The sequence below is a fragment of the Ahaetulla prasina genome, chromosome 2 (assembly GCF_028640845.1).
Source record: "Ahaetulla prasina isolate Xishuangbanna chromosome 2, ASM2864084v1, whole genome shotgun sequence".
Taxonomy (NCBI): domain Eukaryota; kingdom Metazoa; phylum Chordata; class Lepidosauria; order Squamata; family Colubridae; genus Ahaetulla; species Ahaetulla prasina.
In genome coordinates, this window is record NC_080540.1 from 106,860,654 (window position 1) to 106,880,531 (window position 19,878).

Here is a 19,878-nt window from a genome sequence, read left to right on the forward strand (position 1 = left end):
TTATTTCCTTTTGGTTTTGGGGCGCAACAGCTGAAAACATTTACACAATTATTTTGACTCAATTACACCATGTAATGTTTGCTTTTAAAATCCACTTTCTACTGTTGGAAGAAATATCCATCTGGGTTCAGTTCCAAGTGGGGACAAAGACACTGGAAACATGGAGACTGCTTGGAAAGATGGTTTAATGGTGGTCAGGATCACATGGCTTGAGTTCCTGAACAGAAAAGGGACTGAGATCCTGTGTGCTCCTGGCTTTATGCTTTTTCTGAGCTTTGAACTTTCTGGGGCACAGGAAGAGTATCCTGATTGGTTGTCAAACTCCCAGGTGGACTAGCTAACAATGTAGGTTGTCCCTCAAGCTTGCCTGAGCCTTGCCATGTGGTGAGTTTCTGTTGCTAGATGGGTCCTATTATGTTGCAGATGATGATGGCCCATTGACAAAGGTGGGGAGAAATGAGTGAGCTTGGCTGAGGCTTTAATGGCCCATTGACAAAGGTGGGGGGAGTCAGAAAGTTGCAGGGGGCTGCTTTGTCTTTAAAACATGTTTCTCCATTTCTCATCCAGGGAAATATATTCTGCCTTTTTAAATATTTTCTAAAATATTTCATTCTTCTAGGAGGGGGGTGGGTGCTATATTCCTACACTACAATAAAGTTCCTAAGGGCCTAAAATTGGAGAAAGGAAAATTGATATTTTTAAAATGGCCCAAACTTACTACAGAACTAGATTAGATGTAAGGTGTTAGCAGGCTGAAATCCTGCTGACTGTGTTTTATCTTCCAGCCCAGGAGTCTGCAAACTTGGCTCTTTTAAGACTTGTGGACTTCAAAGCTGGCTGAGGAACTCTGGGAGTTGAAGTCCACAAGTCTTAAAAGAGCCAAGTTTGCAGACTCCTGGGCTGGAAGATAAAACACAGTCAGCAGGATTTCAGCCTGCTAACACCTTACATTAGTTTACATATGGTCACCCAGTGAGATCTGAAATCACAATGAAGTTGGATCTAATGGATCAATCATTACAATACAGTAGCCCCTACTGTAGGTTAAGATAAGCCTATTGTATCGGGGCTGCAATACCTCCAAACGGCATCAGACACAGAAAAAGGTAATTGCCACTCAAAGATCGTCGACATTTTTGCACTTCAGATACTAATCATAAGTCAGGGAGGACACAGCTGAGAAAAAACAGATGCACACAGCGGAACTTGCTGAAACCCAGGTAGTTGAGTCAGCTCCCTGAGTCTTATGACCACGAGTCAATCTCTTCCTCCTAGCTAGAAAGTGTGCCCTACAATGATAATTTCTTCGACAACGTATAAAGAAACAATTTTAGGATGTTTGAAAAACGAAGGGAGCCGAAAGGGTTCGCAGAATAAGGAGAGTCTCTCAATTCACAATTAGCTACAACGATGGCGGAACCAGGGAAGTATTACAACCGATTCAGCTGGAAGACGCCAGTGGAATATTCTTCTTATTTGGCTGGAATAAGGGTCTGCAAACTTGGCTCTTTTAAGACTTGTGGACTTCAACTCCCAGGGTTCCTCAGCCAGCTTTGAAGTCCACAAGTCTTAAAAGAGCCAAGTTTGCAGACTCCTGGGCTGGAAGATAAAACACAGTCAGCAGGATTTCAGCCTGCTAACACCTTACATCTAATCTACTCCTTCGGCCTAATAAATTCCCTCCGTCCCACGAAGTTCCCGCCCTTAAGGGCAGAGCATTCTAATATAGCGCGAGGCCTGATGGGAGTGGCAGTCCGGGCTTTAAATCAAGGGCGCAGTGGTCGCCGGTTGTTGTAGTCGGTCGACTGTTTTTTTTTTTTTGTCCCGGGGGCGTCTGGGAAGCCGCGGGTCCGTTTCGCTCAGTCGTGCGGAGGCGACGGTGACGGTATGGCAGCGAGCAGGTCTGTGCGAGCGGCGCGGAGTTGCTTGAGCCCTTTGCTCCACTTGAATTACCCTCGGTTCCACTCCAACAGGTACGGCCCGCTCACTCTTTTATTCATCGTCCCTGGGCTTTGAGGCTGGTTATCCTCCGTCGCCGCGGGCTCTTGAGCCGGGACAGACGGGCTTAGTCGCTTTTTCTTGCCGGCGGCTTATCTCAAACGTGTGGTCCCCTGTCGAGCTTGGACGGGGCGGCGGCGTGCAGCTCTATTTGCGTGGTCCCTATTTGCAGAGAGGGTCTTCCCTGGGGAAGAGGATGTTTCGATTTAAAATCGTTCCCCCTTGGATGCCCCTTGCGGCTCTCGAAGAAGCACGAGGCGAGGCGCCACGGCTGCCTCCTGCCTCCCCCTCCTCCTCCTGCCTCCCAGATTCCCTCGCTGTGGTTGCCTCGCCCGTGCTCGGGAATGGGCAACTAAGAGGATGGGCGGGTGGGGGGTGGGGTCGTCCTGGCTCCCGGGTGCATCTTTTGCCAAGCGGCACCTTCCCGAGAATTTGGGCTCGCTTGTGAGTTTCCACCGCAGAGAAAGGAAATATATAGCCCAAATTCTCGGGAACGGACACACACAACACACACACACACACACACACATACATACATACATACCCGGGAACCAGGACGCCCCCACCTCACTTCATAAATAAATAAATGTGATTTGGGCCGCGGTGAAATGCTGGAGCCCCTAAGACGGCCTTTCTTGAGATGGATGCGAAGATGAAAGAGAAAGGCCGTGTCCCGTCCTTCTTTCCAATCGGGTGAAAGAGCCATTTTTGCTCAGGGCTGGGTAGGGAAGGAAGCATGGGGACCACATTGGTTTCGGATAACTCCCTGCAGTATACGAGCCAGAAGGGAACATATCTGACATCACTTTCCAACACCACCCCCCCTTGGTCTTTTCACCTTTCTTTCTCTTAACTTTTCTCTCCCCACAGGCTTGTTTCTATCTACCCACTTTTAAATGAGCTAATATTTTACATACACGCACACCAATTTTCAACTTTACCTCCTTCACACTGAGGCTGCCTTGAAATCAGGAGAAATCCCTGCAGAAGAGATTGAGGGGGGGGGGGGGCGGGAGGAGATTTTCAATGAGAAGACCAGGCTGAGTTTCTCTGCCACAGGTCCTCATTTCTGTACGGTAATAAGAGTTGTACAGCTGCTTCCAAGTTTTCTGAGCAACTTGCAAACCAAACACAATATTAAACTATAATACATGGGTTGAAACCTGTTTTATTAAGGTATAGCTTGTAAAAGACTAAGCTTTTATCTTTGTGGATACAAAGGTAACATTGATCTCCAAATGAGTGATGTTTGCACTCATTTGTGCATATGAATATGCTCTGAATATGCTGATTAGGGTAGCCATTATGACACCCTTCATAGAACCCCTTTTATTGCTATTCCAGTCTGTGTATCTTTAATTGTATACTTGAAAATTAAAATTAAGAGATATTTAAAATAACACTTGATTTCATAATATTAGTACTAACATTAGAATAACTTGGGCAAAATGTCAATGAAGACTCAATCATCCAGGCCAAAGGTATCTAAAGGTTGAATCATGGCAACTGGATCTCTCTGCCTAACTAATTTTGCTTTGACTAATGAAGTTGCTTGGATGAGCATCAAAACAGATTAACAAAGTTTGGTCTAGTTGCCATGATTTAATCTTTAGATAACATGGACAAAACTTTCAGGAGGTGGGGTTAGAATGTCAGGACTCAGGCTGAAAATAGAGCTCTCTGAAACACTTTTGAAACCCACAATGAAAACCTTTAAAATACTGCTGATCAACATGATTTTTAAAAATAGTTGGGCTTAATACTTTGGAATAGTTGTTTAGTTGTTCAGGTAGGTTCAGGCACTATATATTTTCCAGCAAGTCCACTGTTCTGCAATACCAAATACTTATTGGTAAGCAAGCTATGCATATTAATGTAGACCATAATTTATAAATGGGGAAACAACTTTTAGGGGATTTTGTTGAGTGCTGAGTTATAGTGCATCCAATTAGCTACAACAGTATTATATTGGCATGAAATTTGCGGATCCTTTTCCTGCCTCTATTCTATCTCACCAGAGTTCCCTCCAAACATAAAATTTAGCAGATTTTAAACATTTTAATGTCTTTAAATGACGCCAAAATAAGATGAGCATGCTTCTATGGATGAATAAGGCCTGTCTAGCTCATGGGCCAAGGACTAGATAAAGGCAAGATCATGGATCCATGGCAGCAAAAAAAGATGTAGGAACATGTTTGTGTCATTGTTAATTACAAGTGGGGAAAATCCCATGTATTGTATATACACACATAGTATATGTATAGGTGCCTTCTCTGCCATGATTCTTGCCTTATGGAATATTCCTCTCCCCCAAAATTAGATTAGGTCCATTCCCTTTTGACATTCCAGAAGTCCCTCAAGAACAGGTTATGTCACCAGTCCTGGAGCTTTCAGGACCTGGAGCTATATTTAGGTAACTCCATTGCTAAGAGACTGTTGTTATCCTTTGAGTAGTGTTTTTTTATTTGTTTTTATGATACTTTTTAATATGGATTTTATATTTTTATATTTCTTGTTTTTATATGTGGTGTTGTTTGATTGTTGTATGCTGCACAGTTGTGGTTTGTGAGATAGGTGGCTATACATATTTAAGAAACAAAAACTTCACAAATGTTCTGTCCTGTGTGTAACGGACCCTCAGATGAATAAATCAAAGTAGCAAAAAAGCAAACTTTTTATCCTATATGTAAGTAAACGATTTCACAGCAAATTCTAAAGTTAAACATTGAACTTCCTTTTTGAACTTAGTAAAGGATCAGCAAACACCCAGCATGTGATAGACTTATGTCAACTGTACAAACATCTATGTTACAAAAGACATACGCATTCCCTAGTAAATTAGATTTCAACACTATTCTGAGGGTGTGTTGTTCCACTTCAACTTTACTCTGAGGATGTTCATGGGGGGGGGTGGTTTCCAAATCCCACCGCTACTGGTTCGCTCACGTGTGATGCTTCTGCGCATGCACGTCTGGGGGTGGGGGGGTGGAGCCTCCTGCCCCTGCCACCGGTTCACCCGATCTGGTGTGAATCGGTAGCAACCCACCACTGATGTTCACCCCAGAATATCAAGCATACTATCTCTTGGAGATGACTATTGATCAAATTAAAAAGTTTTCTTCCCTACTGTATGTCTGATGGCAGAATGCCTAAAGCAGGCCTTCTAGAACCAAAGAAGATTCTTGGACAGGCTCATACAGAAGGAATTGACTGTTGAGATTTTAAACTTGGGTTTTTAAAATTCAGAAGATCAAAAATTCACCATCTTTTATTGAACCCTAAATTAAATGGGTTGCTAATACTTAGAAGCATCCAGACAGAACTAACAGCTGTATTAAATCAATGGAATTTTTTGTATTTTCAAAGATAGCTTCACACAGAGCACAGTACTGTACAGGAATCTGTTCTAGAATTGGAAGTGCTATAGTAATTAAAAACACAAGAGTGCTCACTGTGGTTTAGTGTTTTGGAATATCTTGACTTGTTACTCTGACAAAATAATTCCTCAGACTCTGTTGAAAAAAGTGATCTTACTCCAGCTGTTGTCATTGAGGCAAGTCCCTTACCTTTCTTCCTTCTTTTCTTGTAACTATGGTTCACACCCAAGGCCATAGATAAGTAGTGCAATTTGAATATTTCACCATTTAGACAGGTTTTTCTAGGTCCTGAAGCATATGACAAGGTAAAGACAAAGGACAGCTCTCTTATAAAGTATTTTTAGGATCTGGCGCTAAAGACCAAAGAAGATTGATAACTTGAAATAGCAGGAAGTGGTATGAGTTGCGCTGCAGATTTTACTGAGCTGGTAAAAGAGAGTGCATGTCTAGACAGTGATTTGCTTTAAGTTTTTGGCAAAGGCTCATTCAAACTCACTGTCAAGCAATAAACAGCATGTGCAGTTATGTTCAGATATAAACAACCAACGAGAAAACGTAAACATTTAAAGGACAGCTTGTTTTAGAGAGGAGATTTATGAGCTGTTCTGCATGTTTGTGAACTTATTTTAAGCTTGTGTCCTCCAAGTGGCTGCCTCACTAAAATCTAAGCCTCATTCAGGTGTTTGCCTGAACCTGTGGAGAAGAAATGTGGCTTCCTGCAACCCGTCCTTCTCCAGCCTTTCTGCCTTCAAGTGAAACAGCTGAAGGGGGCCTTTGTTCTAAGAATGGAGATAATTCAAGGGATCGGGAATCCTAGTTACCTGCTATTAATTTGGCAGGTAAGAGTTCAAATTTAGTTGATTTAATCACTGTCAATTTACAAAAACTCTAATTGCAGATTAAAATTTGCCTTCTGGAAAAAGCAGAAAAGAATTAAAAGGCAAAATATTCCCTGATGGTCTAGTTACTAACCAAACTCAAACCTGCTTAAATTCCCAAGTCCAGATATAATCAACTTGATGGTTCCCTTCTGATATTCAAATATTGTGATTTTATGGCACGAAACCACCATCTACCAAGCAGAGGCATGTCCAACCTTTTGACTTGCCTGGGCCTCATTGAGTGAAGATGAATTGTCTTGGGCTGCATATAACTACATATATTGTTAAAGTTTATGATTTTGTGGGTTTGCATTACTAGCTGTCCAGTGGACACCCCAATACTAAACTATAACCTCAGGTAGGACTCAGGGCAGTTTACACAATGTTAAGCAATAGTCTTCATCCATTTGTATATTATATACAAAGTCAACTTTTATTGCTCCCCCCAACAATCTGGGTCCTCATTTTACCTACCTTATAAAGGATGGAAGGCTGAGTCAACCTTGGGCCTGGTGGGACTTGAACTTGCAGTAATTGCAAGCAGCTGTGTTAATAACAGACAGACTTAGTCTGCTGAGCCACCAGACGGGAAAAAAAACTATCATAGTAGATAATGTCCTATGCCCATGATAATCATCCAATCTGTAAATCAGCAACATCTGAATTAAGTTTCCAAACTAAATAGAAACTTCCTAGCTATTCATTTTTCAGTCTCAATTCTATGAATAAGTCCTTTTTAGTTTGGCAAAAAAGTGAACAAAAATATCCTTAATTTGTAGTACAATGCTATGAATAAATTCCTTGATAGAAACCAAAAGCTTTCTAGCTACCCCAGTTAATAAGTGAATCTTTATTTTTAAAATAAATTTGAAATGTATTTTTCTTTTTGAAAATGTATACTTCTCTACATTTTTTGTCTTTGTTGTTTTAGAGGTTTGCTCTTCGCCTTCAGCACTGCTGCACAACAAAAGAGCACAGGGGATGATTGTGGCCCAGAAGATCCTCAGAATGAACCTAAACAGATCTTGAGGGGAGAAAATTTAGAACACAAGACCATCAAGCTAGAAGAACAACTCCGTGTCTTAACAGTGAGTAGCTTTTTTTAGTTTTGACATCCAGAATAAGGGATCCACACATCTAAATTTCTGTGCATTTTCTTAAAGTATTTTTTTAAAAATCTATGAGACCATATAGGACAGGGGTTTCCAAACTTGGCAACTTTAAGACTTGTGGACTTCAACTTCCAGAATTCCTTCTGGGAGTTGAAGTCCACAAGTCTTAAAGTTGCCAAGTTTGGACACCCCTGATATAGAGTATTTGTCATTGACTAAAGCTTAATCTATTAAATTGCAACTGAAACTGAAGATGATTTAGAAATACATTGTGCCAAATAAAGTAGCCAAAGAGCAATTTGGCTACATCTGGCTTCTCATGCCACAGTGTTAATGAATCCACTTGATATCTGTTTTACTCCACCAGGGTGCCAGTGGGAGAGATGAAGGATACTAAGAGATGCAAGAAGGGAGAGTAGTTAACAATTTGTATCTTCTGCATAGGGGAATCTTGATTAGATGATAGCAGTCTTAAATGTCTGAAATAATTATACTGAAAAAAGAAGGAAAGAGTTTTATTGGCCCTAATGACCATAGACCATGGGCAGCAGCTATCTCTTCCATCCCTGACCAAGCTTCAGTTACATGAATATTTGATGTTATCATAGATATGTAAGTGTAATATACTGGATGCACCAGAAGAACCTAATGATGTGATAGCCCCTTAAGGTTGACTAGATCAAAAAACAGACTCACAAAACGGTTAGAACTTTACTTTATTGAGATACAAGCCATTATAACAGAAACTTGCAAGTCTGACTGGTTTTTCCTCTGATACGAGATGGAGTTAGGGAGGAGTCAGTTTGAGTCTCTTCTTAAAACACTCTGGCTTTGAATAGGTTTCTTCAAGGTAATCTCTGTGTTTCCCCACCTGATGACAGATATCTCTTAAGATTCTCTATAGTTGCAGCCAGATTTATGGCAACAGAACCCGTTGTATTGGCAAGGGTTGGTCTTATAGCCCAACAAGGCAGCAGAGAGTACTAACGCACTCTGTGGCATCATGACCGAAACGACTACACTTTGTATTCCTGCTTTCTTTCATTTTGCTATACAAGATGATGTGCAAAGGAAGTTACCCAAAGCACAGTTGATTCTAACAAGCTACTGGTCCAGAGGAGCTCCAACCTTGTGCCTAGAAGCTAAATAAGATCAGTTGCTGAATATGGACCTTCCATATTTGTGGTAAAACCATCTTGGTCACCAGATAACCTGATCCAAGAATACACAAAATAGAAACTTGTGACATGTGAACAAAAGTTCTTGAAGTATTGGATTTCCTACAGATTGAAGATCAGTCCCCAGATTCCATTATGCACTAGAGATTGTGCTTCTCAACATCAGTCCAAATCCAGCCAAGCCTATCAAACAAACTTGGCTCAGACTAAATAGGTGCAGGGCTCTTAAGAATCTATTTTTGGAGAACAAAAATACTAACACTTTTGTCTCCTACAAAATTTCTCATTCTACATTTGGCATTCAAGTTGGAAAACACATTGCTGTGGCTTATACAGCTAGCAAGAGACAGCCTTCCTTCCTTCATAGCAATTCTATAAGAGACAGCTATCCAGGTGGAACTAGTGGAATATTACAAGACATCATAAAATAATAAATAAATTCAACTTATTTGATGCTATCAATTGTTACTGGGAATACGGCTGTAATATGTCCTTTTCCCATTAACTATGTCTCTAGTGAGCAAGAATAGTAGTTGAGTATTCTCTGATTATCTCTTTGGTCACTGGAAGATGAAACTGACAATCCCACCCTATGTGGAATAGAAGAGGATTAGGAAACCAAGAAGGGTTGGGATACAAGCTACCAGTCTTTCACTAACAGTTTACACATTATTCTTCCATCTCCATGTGTCTTAACAATTTTGTTATAGCGGAAAGAATTGAATGATACTCTGTGGAAGTCATTGCAGAATTTAAAGTTTCCTTTAAGTCTAACTTGACTCCTGGATGTTTACAGGATACATGCAAGCAAGTTTCTTGGCATGATGAAGAAGTGGTCTCCCATAGCTGCCTTTTAGGATTATTATTTTATTTTAACTATTTTTCACACTCTCTCTATCCTCATCCTTTTTCTTGCTCATTGCTCATTGTCACAAGTAGAGTTCTCAACTCTGCTTAGCTTTCTAGATCATCCACCCATGCTATTTGCTGAGGTTACTAAAATAGCTTTTAAATAACTTTGCCGTCTATTACCTTGGAAAATAATTTCTTCTTGCACACATTTTATCACAGTTATAAGAAACAATTTATGTAATAGCCCTACTTTCTCATTTTCCCCATTTTCTTATTGCTGTTGTATTGCATAACAGTTGCATATTGATCTATGTTAGTGGTTCTCAGACATTTTGTTCTCAGGAAACATTTACATTCTTAAAAATGATTGAGGATCCCAAAAAACTTAGGTTTATGTAGTTTATATCTATTATTTTTTATTGCATTAAATATTAAAATTTAGAAATTTAATTTATTTGACTTCAAGGTCCAGTAAAGGGGTCTCTGAAATGGTCCTTTTACCTATTTCTTGTTTATGATTATGATGGTAAGGCTGTGCCCATTGGATAGATAAAAAATAGGAAGTTTTAACCACCTCTTCCAAACCTCCTTCAGTTCTACACGCTGCAGTCCAATTTGACTTCAATATCATGGTAGGTGGTTCTTGCTGCCACTACCTATCTTCCAGGGAGTGCTTCATCTAGGGCCATCTCCACCTCCATCCCCACACCTGGAAAAAAGATAGTGACCCCACACCTTGTATTATTTTCTGGCAAATTTAAAGGAGAAAAAAATGAAATAATTTCTGTATCCCCACTTCCTGCCTCTAGAGTATTGAGATATGGGGCTCAAATGACCTCTTCCTTCTCTGTCCTTTGGTTTAGGAGATCTTCTAAGTTAGGTGTGTCAAACTTGCATCGTCATGTGGTGTATCGTGACTTTTCCACTTCACTAAACCGGGCATAGGTGTGACTAGCGCATGACGCATCCGGCCTGCGGGCCGTGAGTTTGACACCCCTGTTCTAAACAAAAGTGATAAACAAAAATTGTTGTGAAAGAAAAACAGAAAAAAGGGAAGGAAAAATCCTTTAGATAGTCAGAAGGAAGCATTCAATGGCAAATGAATGGCAAATTGCCCAGAGCCAAGGAAGAAAGGAAAAGAAGGAAGGAAGGAAGGAAGGAAGGAAGGAAGGAAGGAAGGAAGGAAGGAAGGAAGGAAGGAAGGAAGGAAGGAAGGAAGGAAGGAAGGAATTCAGATGGCAACTTAGGAAGAACTTGATAGCAAAGGTAATGCTGTTCTCCTATTTAGAGCTAACTGCTACAAGAAGGGTCCAAATTGCAAACAACACAGAATTACTGAACTTGTGCAAAGAAAAAACACCAGAGAAAATAAATTATATTAAGAAATATACCCAATCAAAATAATTCATCTTATGCAGAATTTCTAGCTGAGCTTGTCGCTTGTTTTCTAAGAGAAGCTAATGCTTGAAGCTAAAGTTCCCTTCTCACTTCTCTGGATTTATTTCAGCTTCCTGCAGATTGTAGCCTTTCTTTAAAGGTGTTTGCTCTATTTTTAGCTACGATATTTCCGACCTACAGTTTTAAAAAGAATTAAAGCCTGGAGAAGGAACAGTTGTGGAAGGAAATCTAGAGAAAGAAGGGTTGTGGGGAATATATTCTTTTGTTATATGCTGAAATAAGCATCTCTCCTCAGGAAGAGCCTGTTTAATTCAGGGCCATGGGTTCCCTATCTGGGTGTTAAGCTGTCAATCCTACCTGGAGAAGTGGAAATCGATATCGAAATAATATTTATTAATGTGGCTTCTACATCAGTCTATTTCTTTTCAGTAAATAACAACTCTATTGCCTATGAGTAAGTTGTCTCACCAAGATACATTAAATATATGCAGCAATATTGAAATCCACTAATCCTCTGTTACTTGGGTTAGAATTCTTTAACCTGATTCTGCTTCTTCTCTGCATGTAGGAACAATACCAAAGAGCCCTGATGGATTCTGAAAATGTCAGACGTAGAACACAAAAATTTGTTGAGGATGCTAAGATTTTTGGTAAGTAAACAAACAGGCCAGTGTTGTGCCAGAGTTTGTTGCAGTGCTACCTGTACATCTCCAGCAGTATTTCTTTATGACTATGCACATTGAAAATGATTCCTAAGAAATGCTTTGGACCTCATATGAGTCCAGCATCTCTTCTCTTCACTGAAGGAGTCCGGCAATATTTTAGGTTCTGCATGAGCCTGAAAAAAGATACCACTAGTTCAGATAATCCATCCTTAAAGTTAAGGTGATTCATAATATTTACTACACAACAATTTACAATGTCAAGTGATCATTTGGGGATCAAAAATCAGTAATGGCCTATGAGGCACAATTTTATTACTCCATATTACTAAATAAAATGAAGTATAAATTAATTGGGTTAACTCATTAGTGACCTGAAGATGACAATAGAGTGAAACCTCAAAAGAAGATAGTTGCTATGACTGAACAGTTTTTTACAGGTTAAAAGAAATATATTCTGATGATGTAAACATATGTAATATCTGAATCCCACAGTTCGGTGTAAATACTTTGTTCTCTGAGGCCCATGAAGTCCTTCTACTTTAGATAATCCAAGATCCCAAAATATTTTTATCCTCCTGAACTATTGTCATCCTGATTTTTTGCCTATCTTTGTGTCTGCAGGCATCCAGAGTTTCTGTAGAGATCTGGTAGAAGTAGCAGATATCCTGAACACCACTTTGGAGATTGTTGTAGAAGATGATGATGACCCAACTCTGCACCTCAATAAGATCTGCGAAGGCCTGACTCTTATAGAAGTCAAACTACAACGCATCTTTACTAAGCACGGTCTGCAAAAAATGAACCCCATTGGTGGCAGATACGACCCCTATGACCATGAAATCGTGTGTCATGTGCCAGCAGAAGATATGCAACCGGGTACTGTGGCTTTAGTGACTGTGGATGGTTACAAACTTCATGGCCGCACCATCAGACATGCACATGTAGGGGTGGCAGTAGAATCTCAAGAAAGTGATGAACCTGCATCTTAGTAATTAGGATCCTATGAACTTATTTCTTTTGTCCACATCATCATTGCTGCTTTATTTATTAAGCCACACCGGTATGATTTGCTGGTCTCTCAGGATTGGCATGATCATTTGGCCTTCCTTTTCAAGATGTTATTATTCAATGTTAGTTTTTCCTGTTATGTAAAGATATTTTTTTGGTTGTTTCACAATTGTGGTGTCCTCTTTTCTGATCATTAATTTTAAGCCTGCATTAAAAGGAATGTAGGATTCATTCCAACAATGCACAGACCTATTGAAAAGTCAGTAAAATCCGATTGATTTCAATAGGTCTGTTCAAGGGTGACTAAAACTGGATCCTGTTCTCTGAAAAAAGACTTTCCTCCAAGATTTATTTTTAATTTGCTTGTTAATCACACTATTGTTCCCATTTTCCTTTTTTATAATCTGTGATATACATTTCATCTGAGCTTTATTTACAGTAACCCAGAGTCATTCCTATTTCAATCTGGGGTTTTTTTCCATTTATTTTTTTATCCATGTGTTATTTAAGACATTCTCCTTAAGCAATACAAGATTTTTTTTTTAAAAAAAAACTTTAAATATGTGGACAACGGTAGATCTGTGGTTCTTTTACAATCGACCAAGTACATCTTTTGGAGAAGATTCTAGGTACCACTTAACCACTTAAGTCTAAGATTGCCTTTCTTCTGAACCCAATTTCAACCGTTCTTGGGCATTTTTAACCCAAGAATGCATGTGCCAAGTCTTCAAGCTTCAACACTTTTCTTCTTGGATGTTTCCTAGATTTGGCTTTGCATCTCGAAATTTCCCTGAGTGCTTTGGCCAGTAAAAGAACATTCTTGGTCCTAAATTACTTCTGAAAACGGATGCATAAATATAATCTTTGTTTTCTTGAACTTTTCAAGAAGCTGCTTTCAAGTAGAGATACGATACTCATCTTATCTTACAAGAATGGTTTGGCTAATTTAAAATGGTGAAGTATTTTGAAGATGAATATCTCTGGGGTACTGAGTAATATTATACCCAGCCGAATAATTTATGAAGTTGTTTTCCTCTTAAATTGATTTTGGTCTTCCACATTATGATCTAGCTATCCCACCAAACCCACAAATTCGGGATCACGATTTTCCACATTTCATGAATTGGCTTAATTCAATAAAAGGTCCTCTAAATGTAGCATTTTAAACTGGGAAAAATCAATACTTAGTATAAAAGTATACTTTATACTTAGTATAAAACACATGTCTTTCATGGAACAGGTCAGTTCCTAATACTTCAGGTTGTCGAGTCTCTTGCAACAAGATCCTTGTTGTGAAGGATCTTCCCTTGGGACTATGTATTGAACTGTATTATCTAACAATGACTGGACTAGATGAATTAGTGAACAGCAATATATGAATGATTCATGGACTGTTAACAATTCTGCAAATAATCTGCTGCCATTTTCCAGCATAGCCTGACATATTATCACCAGTGGTGGAAATGATGAATGATATTGGCCTTTTTGCAGAGGTTTTCAACTTTGGGATAATGACTATGCATATGTTAACAGAGAGAAATATTAATTTAGAAATGATTAGATGTCATCTGTTTTATGTTTAATTTAGTCTTTTTTTAAAAAAATAAAAATAAAACGGTTACAGAATTACTGAGTAAATTTAATTCAGGAACAAACCTGAGCATGTGAGCTTTGATACAAATGGGAACTGGCTTTATGGAGCTATTCAACTCAGAATAAGCCGATATTGTGCAGCAAAACATAGTTGAGATGGAGGCTGTAATGAAGTGTGCTATTGAATCTGTGCTGCTTATATCTGTTGATAAAACAGAGTCCTTGCTATTTTCCTAGAGAATCACTCTTGAACAGCAAACAGATATGAAAAAAAATCAGCTGACTGATAGGTGAAACTAGGGGCAAGTTGTAATGATGTACATTAGATCAAGAAACCAACTTACATCATTAAGATAAGTTAAGATACAGCAACAGAATTCTGCGATCCTGATTTTGCGTTACCTCTCCTCTCTCTTATACCAGCAAATCAGGGAGGAGCCTGCCTTCTGAATGTTTTCCTCCTTCCCAGGACTTGAGAATGCTTCAGCCTCCATTTGCTTATGTCAGGGGTCAGCAACCTGTGGCTCTGGAGCCACATGTGGCTCTTTCACCCCTCTGCTACGGCTCCGTCACTCAAAATATGTGTCACAACTGCCAATGTTCAACACCCACTGGCATGTAATTTATTGAGCTTTTCAACCCCCAGTAGGCCAACCATGGATAAATCCAAGAAAAGAAAAGTTTCAGAAGAAAACAGAACATTTAATTCAACTACATATACTAGTTTTGTGACCGCTCAAGAAATAGTCAGGCGTGGGAAGGGTTTTGTAGCTCCCGTTTTTTTCTTTTCTGTGGGAAATGGGTCCAGATGGCTCTTTGAGTGTTTAAGGTTGCAGACCACTGGCTTATGTGATGGTTCTTGCCTTTTCACTTAAGGTCATCTTCCTGGTACAGAGGTTTCCAAGGTGAAGCTTGGTAACAGCCCTTTTAGACTGTTTATCTGAAGATCCTTAGCTCCAAAGAGAGGAAAATGCCCTATGGCCTTTATGCAAGATGGTATTGTGATGGGTGTGGGGTGCCTTTAGAAGGATAGGGTGTTTTATAGGATGAAGTTGGCCAAAGCATGACTTCGGGACTGAACAAAACCAGTATCGTGTAATAGGAAGTACATTTGGGGTTGCTTTGTTATTTGGGTGAAGGTGAATGAAAGTCTGCTTCATGTGCAAGATGGCTGACAGAACAAACACTGAAGGTCGTGATTGTGCATACCATATGTTGGTTTCATCTCAGCCCAGAGGAGTATGGAGCAAAGCCATCCCAGGAGAGTTATCTACTAACGAACATACCTAGTATACCAGTTTCTCTACAACAAAAGAAACAACAAAGTTAAGAAATGCAATAATTGAATCCTTTGGTCAGTCATAATGATGTGATAAATCAGAATACAATGTAAATTTGCCAGACTTCGGCATATATTTCTGACCTTCTCTCTCAACCTTACAATGACATAGCCTGAGATGGAGAGAACAAAAGAATGGATTTCTAAATAGGAAAACTAAACACATCTACTGAGAACACAACAATACCTCTAATTATGCTATTTTTATTTCATTGAACAGCAACTGGTTGCACCTAATTGTCACTCCAAGAATATTTGGATGGGAGGTCAAAACAATTCCAGTTGTCAACCAGATTGGGAAGTTAAACAAATGCTCTGAAAGGAGATGACAACTCATTTCCTTAATGTTGCTAGGAAATGAAGTCCTTATGGAGTCATCAGAAATCAAGATTAATTTATAGGGGTATTGTTAGCCTTCCAGCAGCATTGACGTAGGGAATGAGCATGGAGAAGTTGTTTAGAAAAGAAGGAAAAGAATTGTTATGGAATGCCAGAGAAGTGCACAGGGGTGTCAAACTGGTGGATGTGTCAGATGCAGGCCACGCCCATCCCAGCTCCGTGAATGGGAAAACCGTCACGTGACGGCAACATGGCGCTGTGAGTTTGAGACCCATGGATCATAGAGTAAACGCAGTGCAAGGTATGAAAAAAATATGCTTGATGGACTTTAAGAGAATGATCAGTGCAAAACAAGTAATGATAGAAAGCTGCTGTGTTATCTGTAGAGAGAATGATAGTTACAAAGAATGTAATTAAAAAACCATTCCAAGGCAAGGAATGATTTAAGATTAGGAGGGGCAGAGAAATGCAGAATGATATTGATAAAAAAATAAATTGTTTTGGAAGTGGGAGGGAAAGGAGCCTTAGCGGAGTGAATAGACTTTAGGGAAGAAATGGCAAACAGAAGACTGCTATGCAAAAAGCAGACCACGATGGAATGAAGGACCAGCAAATAGACTGGCTCTTCATAATTCCTCTTTGGACAAGGAGAGGACTTGAAATTGCTCACAGATGCCCAAGACAGTGGCCTCTGGTGGGTTTAGAGCCTTGGGAGAGGTGGAAATAGCCATGTTGCTCCAATCATGGCTGACACCTTTAAAAGGCTACTGGGTTCACATTCTTTTCTAATCATTTTCAGAAATCGCTTGTTCACTGCTTTTCTGTTGTTAGGAATATACAAAGTGGGTTTCCTTTGATCTTTAGCTAAAGAAGTTTTAACTAGAAGATAATTCAGGGCAAGCTTTATATAGGGAGGTGCCAGGCAGATTTCTGTTTTTCAACATAACTGAACGTATGTGTAAAAAGAAAACAACTGTATAATTGCTGATTGAGAAAAAAAAGTGATAAAGGGCTTGAATTGTGGAATGCTTTGTGCAAATATGAAAGGAAAGGTTGGTTGCCGATTGTGATAAGAAAGGGATATGATGGAAGGAAAGTGTGCATGAAAATAAAGCATGCATGAGAACATTTAGCAAATAGCTCAACACAGATTAAGGCACCATTGTGTGATGTTCTTTCATTTATTCAGGAATGCTTGTGGAGATATCTGAAGTGTGTGGGTTGCAGGAGTGAATATGTGTGTACTTTGGTATTCAGATAACACAGTGCTCTTTGCTGAGAGCCCAAATGATTTCCCAAAGTTGGATGCAATTAGAAACATCTAATTGAAAATTAGTTTATGAAAGACCAAGGTCATTGAGCAGACAACTACAAGTTTTACATAAACAGTGAAAAAGTAGAGCAAAGATACATTTTGTGTATCTTGTTTGAATGTTTCTAAAGATGGGAAGATGAATCTAAAATATTTTAAATGCTGGCAGAAAGATACTAAATGGCATATGATTTGATATGAAGAATAAATGTTTTTCAAAGAAGTAAAAATGACTGTATAAAAGCATACTGCAGCCCACTTAATTCTATAGAAGTGAGAGTTGTATACATGGAGGACGAAAAATAGAAGTTGGATGGACAAGAGAATGACATAATAGTGAATGTTGCTGCTATAAATAAGATGTAGTTGTTTCCTTTTCTTATGCAATGCCTTCCTCTATCTGCCTCCTTTTTTTGCACTTGTGAAATGCTTGCTTAAAAGGAAATACAGTCATGGTTAAATATACATGTAGGTACGTGTCTATAGAGATTACTTATATCTCACTTTTCAAGATACAAATCCTATAAAACAGCTCACAAATAAATCAGTTTTTGTAATTCGTAATTGTACAAATAAGGTTCCTGATTTTTTATTTTTTATTTCAAAAACCAATTCCAGGGCAAAAGCAAAAGCCCTAATGGTGCCAGAGGGAGATCTGGAGGCTTAATTTTTTTCCCTTCCTTACCGGCTTTGTCCATCCAATAGACTTACCTAGAGGTTAAATCTACATGAACATCAGACTATAAACCAGGTTGCATTTCACATATGTGGATAAAACAAGCTTGGTTAATTTCTAGTTCAGCACACTGTGATTCAGTGTGTTGTGCATATCTAGCCCATTTACCCTAGTATACCTAGTGAGATGGCTTTGCATGGGAGACTTAAAGTGGTGTAATGTCTCTTGAGTCAAGCTCAATTCTGGTGACTACATGGCCATATTTATGCTGGGGTTTTTTTTGTTTTGTTTTTTGCAGCAACATAGAAGTGAATTGCTTCATCTGTCTGGGGATTTCATGCAACTTCATGAACTTCAAGATCTCATGTGTACCGTAAGTACTAATCAGCTGTAGCTCAACTTATTACAAGTAGTCCTCATTTTATGACAGCAATTGGGACCGGAATTTCTGTCGCTAATTTATGTGGTCATAAATGTCACGTAGCTCTTACATGTCGTGTAACTGCTCTGCCTTAGTAACAGAAATTCTGGTACTTCCATTTGCCATTAAGTAAATCACTATGTGAAGTGAACAATATGTGAAGATCAACATGTGGTTGCCATTTGCCACCTTTTATGGCTTCCCCATTGACTATGCTTCTAGGAAGCCAGCAAAGATGGTAGCAAATGGCAATCATGTGACCACAATGAGAGCTAATCGTAACTACCCTTTGTTCAGCACTGCAGTCCCACTTTAAGTCTGAATGCTTGCTGAATGAGTAATTATTAAATAAGAGCCACTTGTATTTATGTCATTGATTTAAATTTATTGGCTGCCTAACTTTACTGGACTCTAAGAAATGCATGAAACTAAAAAAAGTTTAAAAACAATTAAAGATATTTAATCAATAGGCAAATCAATGCGGATAATAAAATTCACAAAAATGAAGCACAGGCCATTAAACAAATAGTAAATATCAACTCCAAGCCAGGGTTTTAAAGCTTTCCAAAACCTCAGGAGAGCAGGCTCCATTTTTATCTCTGGGGCGGATGCTGTTTTGGAGGTTGAAGGATGCAACAGAGAACATGCACTTCCTCAGTCCCACAAGATGGCAGTGTTCAATGGAAGGGACCTGGAGTGAACCTATGGGCCAGCAGAATCAATTCCAGACAGATAAGTCTCTCAATTATCCAGGTATCTAACTTAGCTACTTCAGTTGAAGTCAGTTTATGTTACCTGTGGATCTGGCAAACTAACCTGTGCAAACAATGTTTTCTCAAAGAAGAAGAGACTGGACAGCCTCTTGTCTGAAATAGTACAGGGCTTCCTGCTTTAACAGGAGGTTGGACTAGAACAGGGGTCACCAATCTTTCGGACCTCAGGGACTGCTAAATTCATAATTTTAAATCCCGCAGACCACTAATATGATCTGCCTAATGACTGGGTGGGCGTGGCTAGATGGTCATGTGACTAGGTGGGCATGGCCAACTCGATGTATATTGATGTATATGTAAATATATGTTTATATACTATATAATCCTTTTTATATGATGTTGTGACAAATAAATAAAAATAAAGAAAATTAAAAAAAAATAGATGTCACTCACGTCCAGAGGTGTCTTGCCAGCTTCTATTTGCCCCTCCTCCCAGTCACTCCTCGCCTCCCCGCTCGGGCTCCGTGGGGCCCCAACAGGAAGCAGTTGTTGGAGCTAAGCAGCCACCACGAGAAAGTGTTGGCAAAACAGTTCAGTTCAAATTGGATCTGACCGAAAAGGAGGCTCAGCAGAAGCACCTCACTGAGGACTACGAGCATAGGCTTTCCAAGCAGAGGGAAGACCTGCAGGAGTGCAAGGCCAGGTACCGGTGCCGGGAGGCCCAGCGGGCTGAGATGGTCAGCCAGTTCCAGGCCATGATGCAGTTCCACTGGAACAAGTTCCTCTGACTCTTCACCACCAGCAGCACTTCCCTCCAGCCTTTGCCCAAAGTTCTGCACCAGGAGGCCGAAGCAGACCCCAGGTCGGAATTTCTGCCCCCTCCGACCCACACAAAAAGAACCCGAAGGGGGAGACTCTCTGCAGCAACGCAAATGTTCATTGCATGTATCCAGCCCAGGGGCCATAGTTTGAGGACCCCTGATTTAATGCAATATAAAAAAAAATGCAAATAATTT

The 19,878-nt window shown here is 39.6% G+C and overlaps 1 protein-coding gene and 1 long non-coding RNA gene across 2 annotated transcripts in view; one reads left to right on the forward strand and one right to left on the reverse strand.

Annotated features, from left to right (window-relative positions):
• The window catches only part of LOC131193003 (uncharacterized), an 84,354-nt gene that overhangs the window by 59,678 nt on the left and 4,798 nt on the right, over window positions 1–19,878 (reverse strand). The window lies entirely within an intron of this gene.
• On the forward strand, window positions 1,820–14,033 carry GRPEL2 (GrpE like 2, mitochondrial). Its single transcript, XM_058172701.1, has 4 exons — window positions 1,820–1,973; window positions 7,188–7,344; window positions 11,365–11,446; window positions 12,083–14,033. Exons 1-4 carry the CDS (start codon window positions 1,888–1,890, stop codon window positions 12,448–12,450), a joined length of 693 nt encoding a protein of 230 aa, XP_058028684.1. The 5' UTR covers window positions 1,820–1,887; the 3' UTR covers window positions 12,451–14,033.